At 40.0% G+C, this 20,841-nt stretch overlaps 1 protein-coding gene across 2 annotated transcripts in view; it reads right to left on the reverse strand.

Moving 5' to 3' along the window:
* Positions 1–20,634, reverse strand: part of LOC150081086 (inactive dipeptidyl peptidase 10-like) — a 68,821-nt gene extending 48,187 nt beyond the window's left edge. Inside the window, exon 1 of one of the 2 annotated variants that reach the window (XM_090382016.1) lies at positions 20,286–20,634. In XM_090382016.1, coding sequence (XP_090238142.1) covers positions 20,286–20,378 — 93 coding nt within the window. In that variant the 5' untranslated portion in view covers positions 20,379–20,634. The remainder of the gene's footprint in view (positions 1–20,285) is intronic. The other variant, XM_090382017.1, reaches the window with a different exon arrangement.
* Between the last annotated feature and the right edge of the window lie 207 nt (positions 20,635–20,841).

The raw sequence follows: 20,841 nt of genomic DNA on the forward strand, positions 1-20,841 counted from the left end.
CAGAAGACTGTGGTAGATATAAGCCAGTCTGTAAATCATGTCACAACAGAAATTAGGCAAGCAAAAGCAGAGTATGAGAAATATTTGGCAAAGGATGCAAATAAAAACAAGAAAGACTTCTTTACTTAATTAAGCTCTAGAAGGAAGAGGATGAATCGGATTGGTCCACTTGACATTGATGGATCGATTGTTGATAAACCTGCCGAGGTAGCTTGCAAACTGAATGAGTATTTTGCATCGACATTCACACATGAGGAGATCTGTAGGGAAGTGGAGGACAGAAGCTTATCAAACTCTGGCAGGAAGCTAAATGATTTTGTAATAACTGAGAGCAAAGTGGAGGAGAAATTTTTGAAATTGAACATAAGAAAGGCATCTGGAATGGATGGGGTCTATCCAGTTATATTAAAGGAAGCAGCAGAGGAAGTAGGCAAATCCTTGGCCGTAATTATGAAAGTTTCCTTTGACTCAGGGAAGATCTCCAGTGGACTGGAGATGTGCAAATGTGTCCCCAATCACAAAGGGGGGGCTCAAAGGGTGACATGAGTAATTACAGATCTGTTAGTTTAACTTCTTTTCCAGGGAAATTAATTAATGGAGCCACTGGTTAAAGAAGCAAAGCAGGATAATCTAGACAACACTCAGTTATAGTTCAGACACAGCATGGGTTCGTTAAGTGGAAGTCTTGTCTGACAGATTTCATTGGATACTCTGATGCGGTTACAAATGAACTGGATGCAAAAAAATATTTTTAATATCATATACTTGTATTTTATGAAAGCATTTGATACTGGAAGACTACTGTACAAATTGGGGCAGTATGGCATTAAAAGAAAGTTGTTACAATGGATGAAAGGATGGTTGAGGGGGGGGGGGAGAAGACAGAGAGTGGTAATCAGTAGACACTGCTCTTCGTGGACTAATTTTATTACAGGAGTGCTCCAGAGTTCGATGTTCGGCTCATTGTTGTTTTGTATATTTATCAATGATATTGATGAAGGTATATCAGGCTTAATGTCCAAGTTTTCAGGTGATACAAAAGTTGGCGGTGTTGTTAATGGCAGTTTTATTTTTATATTGCAACAGGATCTAGAAAGGTTGTGCAGATGGGCTGAGAGGTGGCAACTGAAGTTTAACATTTACAAATGTAAAGTAGTGCATACGGGTAGCAATAACCCCAGAATAACGTACTAACTGTGTGGTACTAAACTCAGGATAGTAGAGAATGAAAAGGACCTGGGGGTAATTTTGCAGTCAGATATGAAGTTCTCTGAGCAATGCAGACAGTGAAAGAATAGCTCATGGTGTCTTGTCAATGATATGCACGAATTTTGCTAGCAGGGATAAGGATGTGACTGTTCCCTTGTATAAGCAGTGGTCAGGCCACCCCTTGAGTATTGCATACAGGTCCGGAGGCCTCATTTTAGTAAAGATAGAGCTGCTGGAACGAAAACAGAGAAGGGCAATGAGATTAATGAATGGAGGCTAAAGTTCTGCAAATTGCAGTGTCTGGAGACTAGGCACCCGAAAGGTAATCTAATTCAGGTGTATAAGGCCTTGAACAGTTTGAGCAGGCTCCATGCTGATGGGATTCTTCATCTTGCTCAGATTACTCACCTGAGGGGACATAAATTCAAATTGAGGAAAGACAATTGCATAATTGATGTACGGAAATTTGATTTTAGCTAGTGGGTGGTTGATATTTGAAAAAAACTTCCATCTGTTGTAGTGGAGGTCAACAACTTAAATAAGTTCAAGGCAGAACTAGAAAAACATTTTGAGTGAATGGATGGGTGAAATGGGGGGGGGTGGATTTGGCTGATGCTATATAAGCTTGCTTTCTTGCATCATATGCCTCTGCTATTGCTACTGCTAATAAATATGAGATATAAGAAGCCATGGGCGATAGAGGATATGGTGAGAGAACTGGAGGAAATGGAATGGTAAAAGAAAGTATAGAGATATTAATAAATAGACGGAGATGCGCAACAGATGAGGTGGGATGTGTGTTGTAGGAAATTAGAAGTATTACAGAGCTTGGGAAGATTTGAATCAATAGTCTTTAAATCCAATACACACAACAAGAGGGGTGGTGGGGAGGATGTGCGTGAAATATATGAGGGAGTTATACTGCTCTAACTAATGGCAGGAAGAGGATGATTTTGATAGATAATGAAAAAATGGAATAAAACAGCTTGGGGCCAGTCATAATGGAGCAAAGGTTATTGCACTGTTAAAAGAAATAAGGGACTAATGATATACTTGATGCAATTCCAACATAGTTCATAAAATTACTGGGGGAAGCGGGCTTAAGGGAATTAACAGAATGCTGTAGGTTAATGTTTGAGCAAGGGGAACCTCCACTCGTTAATATTCATAGCGTTATCTTTGCCGCATCCAAAATCAAAGTCACGCAGCGAAATATATATAATTTAGAATTATGGCTTTGATTTTGGATGCGGCAAAGATAACGCTATGAATATTAAATAAAATGATGATAAAAGGGATGGACGAAAACGTGTGAGAAAGCTTGATTGCAGGTAGGGAACAAGGGATTCAATAGGTTGAGAGAAAGACTTCTGGAAGGGGAAAAAAAGTATGCACATATTTTTATAGATTATGAGAAAGGTTTTGATCGAGTGGACTGGGTTAAATTATTGAATGTACTGAAAAAGATGGGAGTTGATTGCAAAGACAGACGTTCCCTGCTTTATTAACACTGCAAAAGAGAAGCTGAAATATCCCTTCCCGCTGGTGTTTCGTGAGCTGGTGTACTTTTGGACTATGAGCATACCAGCCTTCCAAGTCCTAGCCAGTCGCCTACCCCTCAACGTAGAGGTGATAAATAGTGGACTAAACCGACGCCTAAATAAAGAAATACAAACAGAAATCCTTGGGATTCATCAATTAGACATCAAAGATGAAAGTGAGAGAGAGAGAGAGAGAACGAACGAAAGCGCATTGCTGAAAACCTGCAGAATAAAGGAGATCTGGCAAAACTCCTGGGATGCCACCTCTAAGGGTGCAATAACCAAAAAAATTTTACCTGCAGTGATCTTCACTAACAAAGTGTCCTCCATAGTTCTCACCGGGACTGCAAATGACTTTCCTTCTCACGAGTCATGGCCCCTTCAATCACCAACTAACAGCACTTGGCGTTTACCGAAACCCAAACTGCGACTGGGGCAAACTGAAAACGTGGGACCACGTTATGTGTCTGCCCACTATATGAGGAATTTCAACTAATGACGATGACAAAAATTCAAGATTTCTACCGCCATCATGAACATGTTTTCCTTCAGGATGAATAACGCTACGCGGCTCTTCCAAGGTTCGCACACTCAGTCATTCAACTTAGGCGAACAAAACAAAGAAGAGATGCCTAGTCTGTCTACATCTGACCCTACCACCAACTTCTGGGTGCTTTAAGACTCTAGACCTCCTCTCACAACGGAACTCTATATTGGAAGCAACAACCCTTGACAACTAGTAGAATTGGCAGCTAATCTAGACTTTAATTATGTCATTGAGAAACACTGCCCACGGTATGCAAACTTCATTTGGGATAAAACCTCTATGCTGGCACAACACTGTGCAGGATCTCCCCCCCCTCTAGAAACCCATCCTGGGGTAGGATTCTTGCTGGCGCTGCTCGGCAGTGCGGGATTGCAACCCCCACCTGGGGTAAGATTTCATATGCTGGCACTCCTAAGTGCGGAATTCTCCACCCTGTGTGGGATACGGCATCTGCATACCACAATTGGGATAGGTTCTTCTTCTTACTACACTCCTCTAGAATGCAGGGTGATACTTCCTTGCAAAAACTCACAAGGGCAGGATTTCTTGCCGACACCTTTGAGTGTGGGATAACTATGCACCTGTTCACCATAGGGTGGATCAGGTGCTATTGGCACTCTCAAGTGTAGGATTACCATTCACATGTATATTGTAAAGCGGGTCAAGTGCCGCTGACACTTTCGGGTGTGGGGTGCCAAATGGTGCTCCACTTGCAGGGTTCTCTGCAACCACCATTAGTACCCCACTTTCGGTGTTCCACGCTACTCCACAACAAACGGACACTTTAATAGGATTGAGTTTGAGAAGCTCAATGGAAAATAGGGTTCTCTTTAGATCTACTAGGCACTGTCTGCGGCCAATGAAGGGGGCCTAATGCAAGTTTACGTACAATGGTTTTTCTGTTGCGTTTGGCTGTTAAGGCCTGATATTGTGCATATATGGCTTTCCCTTTCTTGCAGTTACATGATCCTCTCTCTCTCTCTCTCCTGGAATTTTAAACAAACAGGAATACGCTGAAATGGCATTGCCGAAACAATAAATATCCTGGCGATCTCCCTCCACAAGTCGTTGGCCCATGTCCACCTCTTCACCAAATATCCACCGCTGGCATTCAATCAAAAGTTATTTTTTGCCACCTTAGTTCAGTCCTGCAAAAGAAATGTCTTAAATACATTCTTTTGCTTAGCAGGAATGAAATTAAAAAAATATCATTTAAGCCTGTATTTCCTGAAGTAGCACATGAAAATTTATATATATAGCATATGTATCTCTAGTTTAGCACATACATTTTGTCTTAAATAGTTGCCTCGGATGCTGATGCGCTATATTTTTATTATTAAAATTAGAATTAAAACTAGTCCCTGAAAGGTACGCAGTTGAGAAGGGCGATTATTATTATTATTAAGATATGAGTTGTATTGAAGCAGTTTAATTAACCCCACTTATTTATTTTAAACATCATTTTGTTATTCTGTTTACAACTGAAAGCTATTTAACAGGCTTGACTTTCTTGATTCAAATCTGCTGAACTGAGACGCAGATTTCAAGTATGCTTCTTTCTTACGCATTTTGTTGCGTTATTATTGAAATTGATTTTTGTGAATGACCTGTTGCTGTCCATTATTTTATATACTGCTTACTATCGCATATATCTCAGCAAGTGATTTTAGGATGGTGAATATACTTAGCGTTTGCTGGAAACATTAGTCCTTCTTGGTTCTTGAGCAGCATTTCTCTTGGAATGTATTGTTTTGCTATATTTCTTGGAATATTCTTGGGTAGTCTGAAGTCGTCGTGTGTAGCACAGTTACTAGAGTCGCTGCTCTCCCCACACCGGGTGGAAAGGACCTGAGTTCAAATCCCACTAGCGACACGAGAAATTTTACTGGTCTTTTTCACGTAGTGAAAAAGACCACACACACATAATACAATACGGCGCAATATGATCTAAGTTGCTGATGCGCCTAAAACCGTACAACAGCCAACCATCCTTGGAGGTCTAATTTGTTCATTTGCATTCGTTGTGTCGATTATTTCGGTCATAATCTTCACCAGGACAGTGTGGACATCTTTGGGCTCATGACTCCATTGTGAAGTTGCAGTGTACTACAGATCTCGAGCTGGTGCGTGGATAAATTCCTACCCTAAGGCCACATTGCTCCGTGTATACTGTCTGGAAGTACATTTCTTCTTTGGTCGATTTTCTGTCTGCTTGACTAAAAACCCGAGTTTCCGGGAGAAAAATCCACTCTACCCTTGCCTGAGACCAACTTACCTAGCCATGTTATGAAAAAGGTCCAAACAAATTCCTCACACCATCGACAGGAATCGAACTCAGATCTTTTCCAAACGTCTGAGGGGAGGACGGAGATTCTACCAATTGTGCTAGCCATGAGGGCAAATCAACTACGCATGAATATCAAGCTCGAAGAGCAAAGTAAATAACTGTAAACTATGAACAAACAAAATAATTCTTGAATTATTTTGGTCTATACCGATTTATGTGGTGATTTACGATGCGATTCATTAGTTTTCAGTACCGTTCAAATGAAACGCACGGACTGATTGCTTCTGAGGTCCTCAGTCCCAGAATCTTGCATTCACATTCATACTCCTGAAGAATCGACGAGCATATTTAAAGATATGTCTGAGACATATTTGGGTAGGACGTGATCAGCTGTCAACAGAAGGTGTCCAAATATTATTAAGGGCAACGTATATGCAAATACTTCTATTGTAAATTACCTTTTCCCGCAGTGCACATCGCACCCAAAAAACAGAAAATTTTAAAGTTAATTCTGTAGCTGTAATATACGATCTTTGTACGGAATTTTTCTCCGCAGACCAGTGACTTCAGGCATTCGTTTCAATTAGAAACGTGACGGCAAATCTACTAATTTCTCTGGTGCTGCTTTCATTATTTTAATGAGCGTTTAAAAGAAGTAAAGCGCAGTTTGCTGGTTTGTTCATTTTATCGAACTGTGCAAAGTAGAATAAAAGAAATGGAGTATTCGGTGTTTCTCTAACGTTTCAAGAAATTCCAAAGCGAACTGATACCCACTGATTATATGATAAAAGCGGGTATTGTCCATATGAATTAGAAGAGAAACTGATCAATATAAAATATGCATTTCAAGTGGACATAGTGTGTTTTTTAGGTGGTTCCTGTGGTTCCCTACAAACCCGCTTTAAGTACTCTGTGATGCTTCACAACTTTGCAAAGCCAGTCGGTGTGGGTTATGTGAGAAGTGTGCTGTTCGACTGGTCACTTAGTTACCGGAAGGGACGATCACCAGAAAAGGACTTCACAGCATCCGTCCACCGCACGGGGAGTCGGACCAGGGATGGTAGAAAAACACCTGTCGGGCTGTTTGCACTCTTGCAATAGCGAGAATGAAGGGAGCCAGCAGAAAGGAGCATTTTATAGAAAAGATGAAGGTAGGGAAAGTATATAGAGGGCGCAGAGCAGAAGGCACCTCCAAGACGAAAATATTTGTACGGCTAGAGAAGGGCGTGGGGTGAGAAAGGAAAGAGAAAGTGCAAAAGCGTAAGTAGAAGTTCTGCCTACTGCGAGGAGTCATCTGGGAGGTTGGAATATCGGTTGAATTTGACTATGGAAGAGTTGATTCACTGGTGCTGGAGACTTGTCTGATGGAATGATCAGGGTGGTGCAGCGGGGCAGAGCAGACCGTCAGAAGGAGCTTCAAATCCAACCAGCGTGTTTCCTGGTTGGCTGAAAACAGTTGAGTATAAATAAATAAAATAAATTTTCTGTTTATACTCCGGGTCAGAGGAGTTCACAAATGGACAGAATACAGAAACAGCACCGTATTTAGCACTCACGGGCTTGAACCCCGGTCACTCAAGGCACGTGTACTTATGCATTCGCTCGCCTGATCACTCGGCTACGACGGCCATGATGGTGCTTTCAGATCAGTGCCGTTATTCCTACGAAGAAGAGGATGTCCGGTTGAGTATTCATTCAGTTCTGATTGTGGCCGGTGATAAGGGAAGAGCAGATGCGAGGAGAGGCAGAGTGGTCTCAGGACGTCCGGGTCTGGATGTCTCATTCGTAGGATCAGACGTGGAGAGAGAATACCAGTGCTTCTGAAAGACTGCAGAGGCATACCTGCGAAAAGTTAAAACGCTTCTTTTGATTTAACAGTTTAACTACACAACTCTCCAGTAAGGGTTAATTAGTTACATGTTACACGAGTGCATTACGTGGTGCCAGTCCTCCAGTTCTCCGCATTCACAAAGGACATCATTTATAAGCCCAAATCCTGAAGTCGCTTTTTGAATGACCAATGTCTTGTCAAAAGAAAGGTAGTATGCACGTTAGGGAAGAACTAGTCTAGTCGTTGTTTGTTGAGGTGGGAGACTCTAGATAGAAATAGTTGGTAGTACTGCCTTTGGTGGAATCATCCCAACGGATTTGCTAGAAGGAAACATGTTCCTGCCAAGTACGCCGGACTTCTTGTTTTTACAGTACTTTTTATCCCCAGGAATTCAGTTTCTTTGTTCTCTCTGATAGCATAGGAAATCCCTGTGATAGCATAGGAAATCCGCTTGAAGGTCAAGAAGGACACAGCCTCTCAATACTTGTAGTGCTGCTGTTGATGTGGTTCTACATGCCAGAGTGATTTTTAATAACATCAACCATTGCATCTGCAGGATTAGGTTGATAGGGCTGATACTGAACAATCGATGGAACCATATGGCAACACGGTATTTCCTGATCGGTACAAAGACATGTCAGGGAAAGTACTAGAGAAAAGAATATCCTAGACCTCATCATCACACATGAATCAGATGACATAACAGTAGAGGAACCAGTAGCAGCAAGTGATCACGGAGTCCTACGGTGGATGATGACGAGAGAGGTAGCAGAAGTAAAAGGCAAAGGAATGGGTTTTAATTTCAGAAAAGGAAATTACGATGCCTTAAGGTACTACATGGCCTCTATTAACTGGGTAGATATCGCGCAGAGAATGAATACAATTGAACTGTGGTACGCTTTTAAAACATTAATCACAGATGCTTTGAATGCGTATATACCATTAAAAAAATACTCCACGAGGAGGGTTCCAAGTTGGATGAATAGTGAAGTTACCACATTACTTGAGCAGAAAAAGGTGGCATGGAAAGGTTACAGAGCAATAAAAAGTACTGAAGCCTATAACAGCTACAAGGTGATGTGTAATAGAGCCACAGAAAAAGTTAGGATGACAAAGGCAGTTTATGAGAAATCACTAGCAAACAGAGCAAAGAGGGAGGGGATAAAGAATTCTTCACATATATAAATGCCAAGAAGAGCAGGACAAACCAGATCGGACCTTTACGTAAGGGAAAGGGGATAGTGTAATAAATACACCAGCTGCCGTTGCAGATGAACTTAACAGTTATTTTGCATCGATATTTACAAATGAAAAGCCTTTTGTGGCAAAGGGAAATTGTGGGAGCGAAGTTAAAAAATATGTAATTAATGATATTGAAATTTCGCAAGATTATTTAATGAAAAAACTTTCGAGCCTACAGACCAGTAAGGCTGCTGGAGTTGATGGAATATACCCTATAATCTTAAGAGAGGCGGCAAGCGAGTGCATTGAACCATTGAGGCTAATTATGCGAGCATCACTAGACTCTGGGGAGATTCCCTTGGATTGGAAAAGTGCAAATGTATCTCCCATACATAAGGGTGACTCTAAAAGTGAAGTTGGAAATTATCGACCTGTCAGTCTGACTTCAGTAGTAGGGAAAATCATGGAGGCAATGATCAAGGGTGGAATTCAGGATCATTTGGATCGAATTGAAATTCTCAAGGATACGCAGCATGGTTTTGGAAAGGGAAAATCATGTTTAACAAATCTGGTTCGCTATTTCGAAAGGGTCACTCACGAGCTGGATTTAGCGAATAATTTCGACATTGTTTATTTAGATTTCAGCAAAGCTTTTGACTCAGTCCCACATGAGCGGTTGCTTTATAAGCTGGAACAGGTTGGAATCACCGGGAAAATCCTTAGATGGATAGAAGGATGGTTTCAGGGCAGGAGGCAGAGGGTTGTGATAAATGGCTATTCCTCAGATTGGGTTGATGTAAGAAGTGGGGTTCCCCAAGGATCAGTATTAGGACCACTGTTGTTTTTAATTTTCATAAACGACATTGATGAAGGGATAGAGGGCGTGATGTCTAAATTTGCAGATGATATTAAAATTGGTAGAGTAGTTAATGATCACTGTCAAGCTGAGCTTCTTCAGAGAGACCTAGATAGACTTCAAGAATGGTCAGAAAAATGGCAGCTGTGCTTTAATCCAACAAAGTGTAAGGTATTACACCTGGGAAACAGTAATTCCAAAAAAACTTATTCACTTGGTGGAGTTCAACTAAACCCAGTACTGGAGGAAAGGGACTTGGGTGTTACGATATGGTCAGACATGAAATTCTCTGAGCATTGTAAACAGTTTGCAAGGAAGGCCCATGGTGTCCTATCGATGATCGATTGAACTTTTGCAAGTAGAGATAGGGACGTGATAATCCCATTATATAAGGCTTATGTTAGACCACACTTGGAATACTGTGTTCAAGTATGGAGACCGCACCTAAAGAAAGACATCGAGCTTCTTGAAAGGGTGCAAAGAAGGGTAACTCGCCTGGTGAGATCGGCAAAAGGGCGTCCTTATGAAGAAAGACTTCGAATATGTGGGTTGCAGAGTTTGGAAACTAGACACCTTAGAGGAGATTTGATTGAGGTGTTTAAGGCTCTGAGAGGCATCAGTAAAATGAATCAGGACGAAATTTTCAAGATTATAAATGATGCTAGAACTAGGGGACATAAATTCAAGTTACGGGGGGAGATGTTTAGATTGGACTGCAGGAAGTTTTATTTTAGCCAGCCAGTTATAAATTACTGGAATAAGTTGCCTTCATGGGTGGTAGAGGCCGACAGTTTGGGGAAATTCAAAGGTCATCTGGATAGTACTTTCGGGTAAGGGAAGCGCATAGGATGATAGGTTTAATTTCCTTTTTATTTATTTTTTATTTTATTTATTTTTATTTATTAATTATTATTATTTAGTTATTTATTTTGTTTATTTATTTATTTTTTGTTTTTATCATTGTTTTGTTCGGATTTTTTTTTTTTTTTTTTTTTTTTTGGCTGGTGCAGCATAAGCCATAGGCTTTCTTGCACCATGCGGCCATTACTAATACTAAGACAACTGAATAAAGAAGGTGAAGTGCACGTCCCTTAAGACCCCGGTCTTTGTGGATGAAGCGAGCATATTGATGTAATTTTTGGCCTTCTCTTTTATGGATTTAAATGTGGCATGAAGGTTCTCTGAGCATCTAGGGTAACACCACAAGATTTGAATGAACGTTGATTCTTAAGTGCCTGTCCTTGATAACGAATATTTGGTGGTCTGCTGATGTCAAGATGTCCTTTGAGAAGTAGGTTTTTATCTATAGAGATATCCAGCTAATTCTCTTCAGCCCAAACCGACAGGGCATTCAGGATGGTGTTGGCTCTGGTCCCAATAGCCGCACGAGTAGGACCCTCCATAACGATAACCAGGTCATCTGCATATGAAAGCATTTTTTTCTGGTATATATATCATTTTAATCTTTTGTTCTTACAACAGACTTGGCACATATTTTAACAACGGTAATTCGTCCAGAACAACAGTACCTTTAAGTATACAATCTAAGACATTGCCAGCAAAAACCATGATACTTGTTATATAGGTAGTAAATTACTACAGTAAAATGGGAAATAACCAATGTGTCCATTACGGAGTTTATTACCATCAAGTTAAGTTATGCGTATTTTATTCCTCCATTGAACTTGGCTAAAATGCATAGCCGTTTTTCACCTCTACCTTTGATTGAATCTCCCAGCATTTTAATAAAATTTAATTCTGGTTACAAATGATTTACGTGTGAAGCCATAGCAGTTGAATGTTTTCAGAAGAATTCATGATTTACAGTTTTTAACATGAAATTGTCAGCCAGTCTGTCACAAATATGGCAGTTAAATCAAATTAAATTTTCAATTCACATGCTGGGAACTAGGAAACTCTTCTTAAAACAATTTATCTTCAGGCATACATTGAACTAACTGAGAATATTTGCACGAAAGCCCAGAGCTGTTAGAACTGTTGGTTCTCCTAAATTTCTTATCAGTTTTATTATTGTTTTAAGTATTCAATGACAAACTATTGAAGGAAATAGTGTATATGAGAGCTGTGTGATATGGGAGAAGTCCCGCAAGAGCCATTCGTCCAGAATCATATTCCAAACAGCTGGCCCCAGAACAGAGCCCTGCGGGCGGGCAGCCTCTGGTGAGTTGGCGGGTGATACTATGAAATTTTGTTTTAATGGTAACTTTTCTGCTAGAAAAGTAGTCTGCAAGACATTTGAAGATGTTGAAAGAGCTGCCAGATACTCTGGCTCGCCGCAGATCACTGGCCACCAGACTGTCAAAAGCTCCCTTAAAATCTATAAAATGTGCTAGTAGTTAACGGGCATCAGAATTATCTGGTATTAAGTTGTGCATCAATAGTGGAGCACTGGAGTGGAGAGGCGAGTCCTTTGGTCTCACAGACAGAGTGGAGACGAGTGAGAAGTAATCTCTCAAACGCCTTTCCTAATATTGGTAATAGAGCAATTGGACGGTATGCTTTGGGCTGTACCAGTGGGACAGTTTGGAGCTTTGGGTAAAAGCCTGGGGTTTACATATTCCTAACGTGTAGGAAAGGAACCTTCATTAAGACACGTGTTGAATAGTTGTACTAGAACATCAGGTGCAGAAGACCAAAGGCGTTTCACAGACTGCCCCTTGATGAAGTCCAGTCAAGGAGTTTTTTTCATTTTATTTATGGCTAATGCAACCTCCTCTTCAGTGAAGAGCTCTTCTGTGGCAGAGGTCAAGTAGCGTTGATGACATTTTATCCTGTCAAAATCAGAATTTTCTTTGTAGATTATTACATCCAGAATCTTATTCGTTGTCTCCTCCCAGGAAAGCGTCTCAGAGGAGCTCTCAGAACGAGTGGAAGGATATCCGTGAACCCTACTTTGTTTCTTGTGAACTAAACCCCAAGGGTTTTTATTGCCTTTCATCTCCAACAGGACACGCCAGGAACTTTGTTTGGCATGATAAATTTTGTTCGTGTATTCCCTCCGCACTTCATTGTATCTTTCCTTGTACTGTTCTTTCCTTGTACTTTCCTTGTACTGTTGAGATGAGTGTATTCTTATTTTTCTTTGTAACTCTTTCTTTGCATGCTTGAGAGAGAAAAGAGATCTGTTAATTCCTCTGACCACGACAGAACTGATTTTGGATGTCGGATACATATTTTCATCGAGGCACGAGATTCAACGACGCCGCCTTCTGGCTATCATGTTCATTACTCTTATTGCCACGATCTTCATTGACAGCCAATGAATGTCCTGCCGCCATCTTGTGAAGATAATTTTATTCTGAATATTTCAATTAAAAAGTACCAGGTCTGTCTCCCTTTATAGGCTTGGGTAATATGTCGTCTCGACTTTTATCGTCATATTTCGGATAAAGTTTTTGAATTTTAGGTGAACTAAGTGTTACCGTTTAAATACTATGATTTTTAAATTTGAATTTGGTTTCATCAACCGCTTTTTTTCTCAATCGGAAAGTTGTTACCCGTTCTCGCTTTAGTCTAAAAACGACATCGATTTCATCAGCAATTCATGCGTTTAAAAGTTATGGAAACAAGTTTGTGATTGGAGAGGATCTTTGAAACGTGGAAGATCATCAGTAAGGGGTAACCCGATTTGCTTTTATGTTTCGGCTTGCATAAGTCAGTCGTCAACATTAATTAACTACTGGAAACTTCTAAAACTGAAACTACTTTATTTTCCTCATCAATTCTATTTTCACGAAAAACCTTTCCTCGTATTTCTTCATTATAATGGGTTTATTAAAAAGTGAAACCACTTTTTAATAAACTCATTAGAAAACAAACAATGACTTCCAAAATAAAACCTTCTCTTTCTTGTGCTGGTTTTCTTGTCTTCGTCACCTGGAAGTATGACTTCTGTAGAGTTAATCGATCAACGTCATTCTTCTACACCCTTCTTCCACGCATGGTGAAGTCCATTCTCCACAAGTGACGTTGAAAACGATCAGAGAAATGGTGACTCGGAAGTTGTAACTGTACAATGCATTGAAACTGCTATAAATAGATAAATGATTAATATTTTAACAAATGGTACTATGGACTGTCTCAAATACCACCCCCACCCCCCATTGCAGTTCTTTATGGGTACGAAAAAGCTCCTAACGAACATCATCCGCAATTCTTGATGTTTTATTAATATTCATGAAATATTAATTTTAGTTCGATTTCGTGTACTTTTTTTTCATGGCCACTGGCTTCGGTTTATAAACAGTGTTCATCCAGTTGAAAACGAGCGATCCAAAAAGGTTAAAGGTCAAATGGTTGTTAACTGAATCTGTTTCTAAAATTCTTCCAAGAAATTCTGTTTGTTATAAGTTTGTTTATTTAGATGGAGCAGAAAGAGTACAAAAAGGTGAGATAGACTGATAACGACATAGTGGGAGACGGTCTCTGAGGAGCTGAAAAACGATTGAATTTCAGAAAACGTTAAGACAGTATAATTATATGAAATTTAATCCCCGTTCTTGGGGTCGCATATAATTCCTTTTCTCTATTTTCTAAACCAGTCCGAACATGTCCTGAAACCAGTCAGCATCCATTTATTGTCTAACTTCAAACTCATGGAACCAACTTTTCTTCTTCCTCATTTGACCCTTCAACTTCCTTTTTCTGGAACGAACTTAATTCGCATGGATTTCTTGAAAATTATAATCTACAGAGATTCAAGTCTAATATCAACAAGTACCTTGCTTCTTCTTAACCATTAACCTCCATGTACTGAGTACTATAGGTTCTATTAAATCGTGTTGAGGGAAGGTTCATAAAAAAAGTCCATCTATCCAAGAAACATAAGAACAATAAAATATCGATTCACCTTTCTTATTAGAAAAAAATCGTACGCCTGATTATCTTAAAGGTCAGTTTTGTGAATGTTGTTTGAGTGAGATAATTCACGGCTAATATGAATATTTGCTGTTCTGGTCTGTCAGACTTTCCCCACACCTTTCAAACAACTACTAGAATAAAAACATTCTCCCATTAACTGAATATTCGTTTATCAGAGGCACCTCTCTCCAGCCCACATACCTCGAAACATCGAGACTGTACAGTGTTTTTACCAGGCATGGCGTTGCTGAAGAACCTGACTGCGTGTCAGAAAACATGTAGATTTTACAGATTGAATTAAAGATCGTAAAGTCTGCTCTTACGTGCTAATGCTTAGCGCACCCCACTCCTTGTTATGATAATGCATTAAGTTTCTGATTGCTTCTGACAGCTAAGCAAACATCTAATCAATTTAAAGAATGAATTTCTAATATAAGAATGCCTGCCGTGTTATTGATTCTGCCCATAAATGCTTAATATTTTTCTCTTTTCCATTTGCAAGCTACGATGAACTGGAAAAACACAGCAACGTGCATGTCAGCAAAACAATTATGGTTTTCCATTTGGTTCAACCAACTCCCCGGACGAAAATTAGTTGAGTGATCACGTATAGAACGTTTTATGTCTGATCTGCAACGTAGTTTTATTTTTTTCTGAAAACAAAGGTTGGATTTGTTAATCTCGCAAATGGTTTCATTGTTTTAATCCATGATAGCTACCTGTATCTGCATCTTTTAGTCATAAAGACCAGCCCTAAATATGAGGTTTTTATGCTTTCAAATCAGCTGAGTAAAATAAGAACTCTTGGTTTACTCTTGAACACTTCAGAGATGCTAAAAAATCGGATGATACTATTTATTTTTCAAACAGATGTGCAGCGAAAAATCATATTTGGACAACCAATAATGGTACCAAAACACTAGAGGGCCAAATAAGAAAATATTGTTCTTCTCAAGGGATAATTGTCTATGGTAAATTTCTTTGTTTACATTGCCTAACGTTAAACATCTTCCTTGAAAGAAAGCAGATTTACATCCAACTTAATCGGACCATTCTTTTCAAAGATGGCAATCAAAAACTCTAAATTGTACCAACAGGCAGAACAGTATCACATTCTGCTGACAACTCATAGCTTCTTTTGGAACTTCCGCATACAGTAATGATCCTCTCATCTGGGGTACTAGTCTGCTGGGGATACTGATGGGACAGGCAGTTATATTGGCTATATTAGAGTCATTAAGAGTAACAGATGCAGAAGCATCATGACGGATTAGAATACAGTTAGTCCAATATGTACAAAAAATATAGATACAGACAGGAAAAGGGGATTGAGTTATACTTCAGCTGAAGAAGCACACGGCTTCTGAAACAGTAGTGAGTCAGTCTGTGTGACAAAACACCTGGAAAACAAAAAATGAGGAGTATAGTGAACACCTGCACAGACAAATAGAGTGGACCAACAAATCAGAATGTCTTATCGGGGAAGATTTTAACTTCACAGATATTTATTAGAACTTGTGGGTTGGTAGTTCATTCAATAGCAGAACATTTCTGGATTTGCTAAAGACAGCTTTATACTAACATATTACAGAGAGCCAAGAAGAGAAAGCAATACAGTATACATATACACAGTCCAGGAAAAACATTAAGACCAGCTACTAGTAGCAGGTGTGTCCTTCTCTTTCCGACAGTATCACCTCCACAGGTGATACTGTCGGAAGAATAGCCATGTCGCCAGAATAGCGTCCCGTAGATCTACGATCGTCTGTGTTAGAGGATTCAAACGTCAGATCTGTCGATCCACTGAATCCCAGAGATGTTCTGTGGGATTTATATTTGGCGGCTAATGCTGCACCTGACACTTTCTTTTTCAGCGACCACTCTCGAACAATACCAGTAACGTGGCAGAGCCATTATCATGCTGTAACACACCTATACTATCCCGAAAGACATTCACTATGAAGGGGTGTACCCGGTCAGCCATAATGGACAGGTAGTTTTTAGCATTCAGAGTGCGGGCTAGGAGATATAAAGGCTCCAAGAGATTTCCAGGAAAACATCCTACATACCAAAACGCTTCCATAATCTGCCTGTCTCTGTTGGACCAGGATAATGGAGTGATTCCTCTCTGTAATTTGTCACCCTACCACCCATCTACCGTATACACAGCGCAGCAGGAAAAGACATTACTGCAATTCATCAGAAAAAGTAACTTTTTTCCCAGTCTTCAATGGTCCAGTGACGCAGTTCAGATGCAAACTTTAGGCATTGTTAACGATTGGTGCCCATAAGCATGGGTACCTTTACCGGGCACCTAATCCAGTGGCCCATACGGAGAAAGATTCGTTGGATCGTGGTCTTGGAACCACCGATGGTCAACCCGTGGCTCATTGTCAGCTGCTCCGCTGTTTCTATCTATCGGCTCGCCCAAGGCGAGGCAACCAAAGTTAACCACGACCATGGATGATCTGTCCACCATCCGAAAAATACAGTACTCCGCGAGAATCTCAGTTTCCATAATACTGTCACCCTTCAACCGGCAAAAAAGGGACAGTTGTTGGTACCTGACAGTCGTCCCTTTATCGAAGTTTTTCGGATCAAGTACTTCGTATGGATCGCATACCTCGAACTGGCAGTATTATATTTACCTGTTCTGACACCGCGACACGTTTTCCAGTAGGCAATGAGGTCTGGCTGATTGCAAAATCTCTTAGGGGGTAATGTTTTGATAAAACTGTTTTGACATATATATATAACAGAGTATACTTCCTCTAAAACGATATCATTTACATTAAAATTTCAAAAAAAAATAGATGGATTAAAAATTCGTTCATCATTTCAATAATGTTGACAATGGGAAAGTGTGGGAGCGAAGTTAAAAAATATGTAATTAATGATATTGAAATTTCGCAAGATTATTTAATGAAAAAACTTTCGAGCCTACAGGCCAGAAAGGCTCCTGGAGTTGATGGAATATACCATAATCTTAAGGGAGGCGACAAGTGAGTGCATTGAACCATTGAGGCTAATTATGCGAGCATCACTAGACTCTGGGGAGATTCCCTTAGATTGGAAAAGTGCCAATATATCTCCCATACATAAGGGTGGCTCTAAGAGTGAAGTGGGAAATTATCGACCTATCAGTCTGACTTCAGTAGTAGGGAAAATCATGTAGGTAATGATCAAGGGTGGAATTCAGGATCATTTGGATCGAAATGAAATTCTCAAGGATATTCAGCATGGTTTTGTAAAGGGAAAATCATGTTTAAGAAATCTGGTTCGCTATTTCGAAAGGGTCACTCACGAGCTAGATTTAGGGAATTATTTTGATTTCAGCAACGCTTTTGACTCAGTCCCACATGAGCGGTTGCTTTATAAGCTGGAACAGGTTGGAATCACTGGTAAAATCCTTAGATGGATAGCAGGATTGCTTCAGGGCAGGAAACAAAGGGTTGTTTGCTTTCAAAATGGCTGTTCCTCAGATTGGGTTGATGTAAGAAGTGGGGCTCCCCAAGGATCAGTATTAGGACCACTGTTGTTTTTAATTTTCATAAACGATATTGATGAAGGGATAGAGGGCGTGATGTCTAAATTTGCAGATGATGTTAAAATTAGTAGAGTAGTTAATGATCACTGTCAAGCTGAGCTTCTTCAGAGAGACCTAGATAGACTTCAGGAATGGTCAGAAAAATGGCAGCTGTGCTTTAATCCAACAAAGTGTAAGGTATTACACCTGGGAAACAGTAATCCCAAAATAATTTATTCACTTGGTGGAGTTCGACTAAACCCAGTACTGGAGGAAAGGGACTTGGGTGTTACGATACGGTCAGACATGAAATTTTTTGAGCGTTGTAACAGGTTGCAAGGAAGGCCCATGGTGTCCTATCAATGAACTATCGAACTTTTGCATGTAGAGATAGGGACATGATAATCCCATTATATAAGGCTTATGTTAGATCACACTTGGAATACTGTGTTCAAGTATGGAGACCGCACCTAAAGAAAGACATCGAGCTTCTTGAAAGGGTGCAAAGAAGGGTAACTCGACTGGTGAGATCGGCAAAAGGGCGTCCTTATGAAGAAAGACTTCGAATATGTGGGTTGCAGAGGTTGCAAACTAGACACCTTAGAGGAGATTTGATTGAGGTGTTTAAGGCTCTGAGAGGCATCAGTAAAATGAATCAGGACGAAATTTTCAAGATTATAAATGATGATAGAACTAGGGGACATAAATTCAAGTTACGGGGGGGGGAAATGTTTAGATTGGACTGCAGGAAGTTTTATTTTAGCCAGCGAGTTATAAATTACTGGAATAAGTTGCCTTCATGGGTGGTAGAGGCCGACAGTTTGGGGAAATTCAAAGGTCATCTGGATAGTACTTTCGGGTAAGGGAAGCGCATAGGATGATAGGATTAATTTCCTTTTTATTTTATTATTATTTTTTATTATTATGTTTTTTATCATTGTTTTATTCGGTTTTTTTTTTTTTTTTTTTTTTTTTGGCTGGTGCAGCATAAGCCATAGGCTTTCTTGCACCATGCGGCCATTACTAATATTAATAATGTGATAATTTTAAAATTCTTAAGATGTACCTTTTGTTCTAATTAAGGTATCCTATACGTTAGGCATAAGATACCAGAAGTAAAAGAAAGATCTAATTCTAAATTTAATCTTTAATTATAAGAAAATTAAATGCTGAATCCAGGTTAGAATTAAGATTAAGATATAGAATTCCAGATGTGGACTAAATGATAACTGATATGTGGCCAGAAGAGAAACTGTTACAGATAAAAGCGAACCTTGTATCGATGAAATTTCTCCAGTTATATCAGAAGTAGGATCGAAAGAAGTAATCAAACTATTAGTAGCTGTAATAATTAGAGCACTCTTGAATTTAAGCTATTTGTGGTCTCCACAGATTACAAAATCTTACCTGGTGTGTAATTATTAAGTACAGGCCAGTAAGATTTTACTTTCGTGTCACAAAATAATGGGGTCCACGGGTGTAACACAAGACTGTCTGAAAATAAGAAACCCTCCCACACATCCCCCGTCACTGGCCATCCCATTACCAGTAAACTGCATTGTACTTCTTAAGATAAATGCTGTTTATTTGTGCTGAAATAGTGGAGAAGTCTTTAGCGATACTTCATAGAATGAGAAGAAAAACGTTACTTAATTTTTTCTAACATAAATGAAGTGAACACAGATGAGGTCCAAATTTAGCAGAAAAGGTCTCGTATATTATACGGGTTCTCCTAAAATTGCTTTCCAAATTATCGATTGAGCAATTTTCTTTAAAAGCATCTCATTTCTTTTTCCACTTAACGGTTTCTTCAGAAGAAGCAGCGAAGGTTTATTTCCAACACGATGGAGGCACAGAATTACCATCGTACGAGGATGCTCGAAAATGGGCATTTTAGGGTACTCTGCAGAACTCTCTGTGGACTATCAAGTGGCACTTTCTTACTCTCCAGTCAAATTAAAAAAGACACTCGCTCAAATTTCTGTCAAGTCGATGACTCTGCTTCCACCACCACCATCCACTCGAGCGACTACATGTTGCTTCAAGTGGCTACTGGAAATCCTGAACCGCGATGAGGTGAATCGCTCGCTATTGGTCATCTTGTGTGACCTCAAGACGTGACCCCCGGGAGGCATTTTACGACGTACACGTCGATATCTCTTATAATTGGAAGCATTAGATGCTGGCAATTAAAAAGGCGCTGTCAGCCGTTTATCGCGAAGAAACGGAGGTCAGGAAGGGGCAAAAATTCTTCTACCAAAGGCGGGGATGAATTCGGAATACCGTCACGCACGCTACTTTCTCTCAGCGCTTTTGCAAGGCGGCAGCAACATCGAGAGGCGGGTTGGGAGACACGCGCCATCCCTTCAAGGCCACGTACAATCAATTGCGAAGATATTAGGGAGGAAAACCTGCGGTAACCTACCTTGTCATCCTCCTCCATGGTCTGGGATCTGTCCTTCATATTAACTCTCCGGTAACCTTGTCGGACAACCCTTTTCAGAGTCTCGGAAACCATCCGTTGACCTCTGGCGACAACAGTAGCACTAAAAGGGAGCGACTTGCAGCCGACATTACTCTCAATTCTGGGAGGTACCAACGGAATTTTTCTGGTTACCTGTTTCACGTGGTGAATGCTGGCTTCGGTGGCGTACAGGTAGGTCTCCGAGATCACGCTATGACGTATTTCCGTTTCCTCCAAAAACCGACGAAGAAAGTGGGCCGATTAAAGCCAAAAGTACAGATTCTCATTGGAAGATAAACTATAGGGGTTGTGGAATATGCCACGAAAATGCTGTAGAACGAATCGATAAAATGCGAAGTCTTTTCTCGATGCTGGTGGTGCCATCTGATGCGTTCTACTGCAACTGGGAACAGAATTCTTGTTAAGTCAGTTGTAAAAGCGATTATAATTACTGTACATTGCTGGTTAAATAGAAATGTTATAAGGAATATATAACAAAAACACGCTGACAAGACTC

Source organism: Mastigoproctus giganteus, chromosome 9 (assembly GCF_048544385.1).
Source record: "Mastigoproctus giganteus isolate SK-2022 chromosome 9, ASM4854438v1, whole genome shotgun sequence".
Taxonomy (NCBI): domain Eukaryota; kingdom Metazoa; phylum Arthropoda; class Arachnida; order Uropygi; family Thelyphonidae; genus Mastigoproctus; species Mastigoproctus giganteus.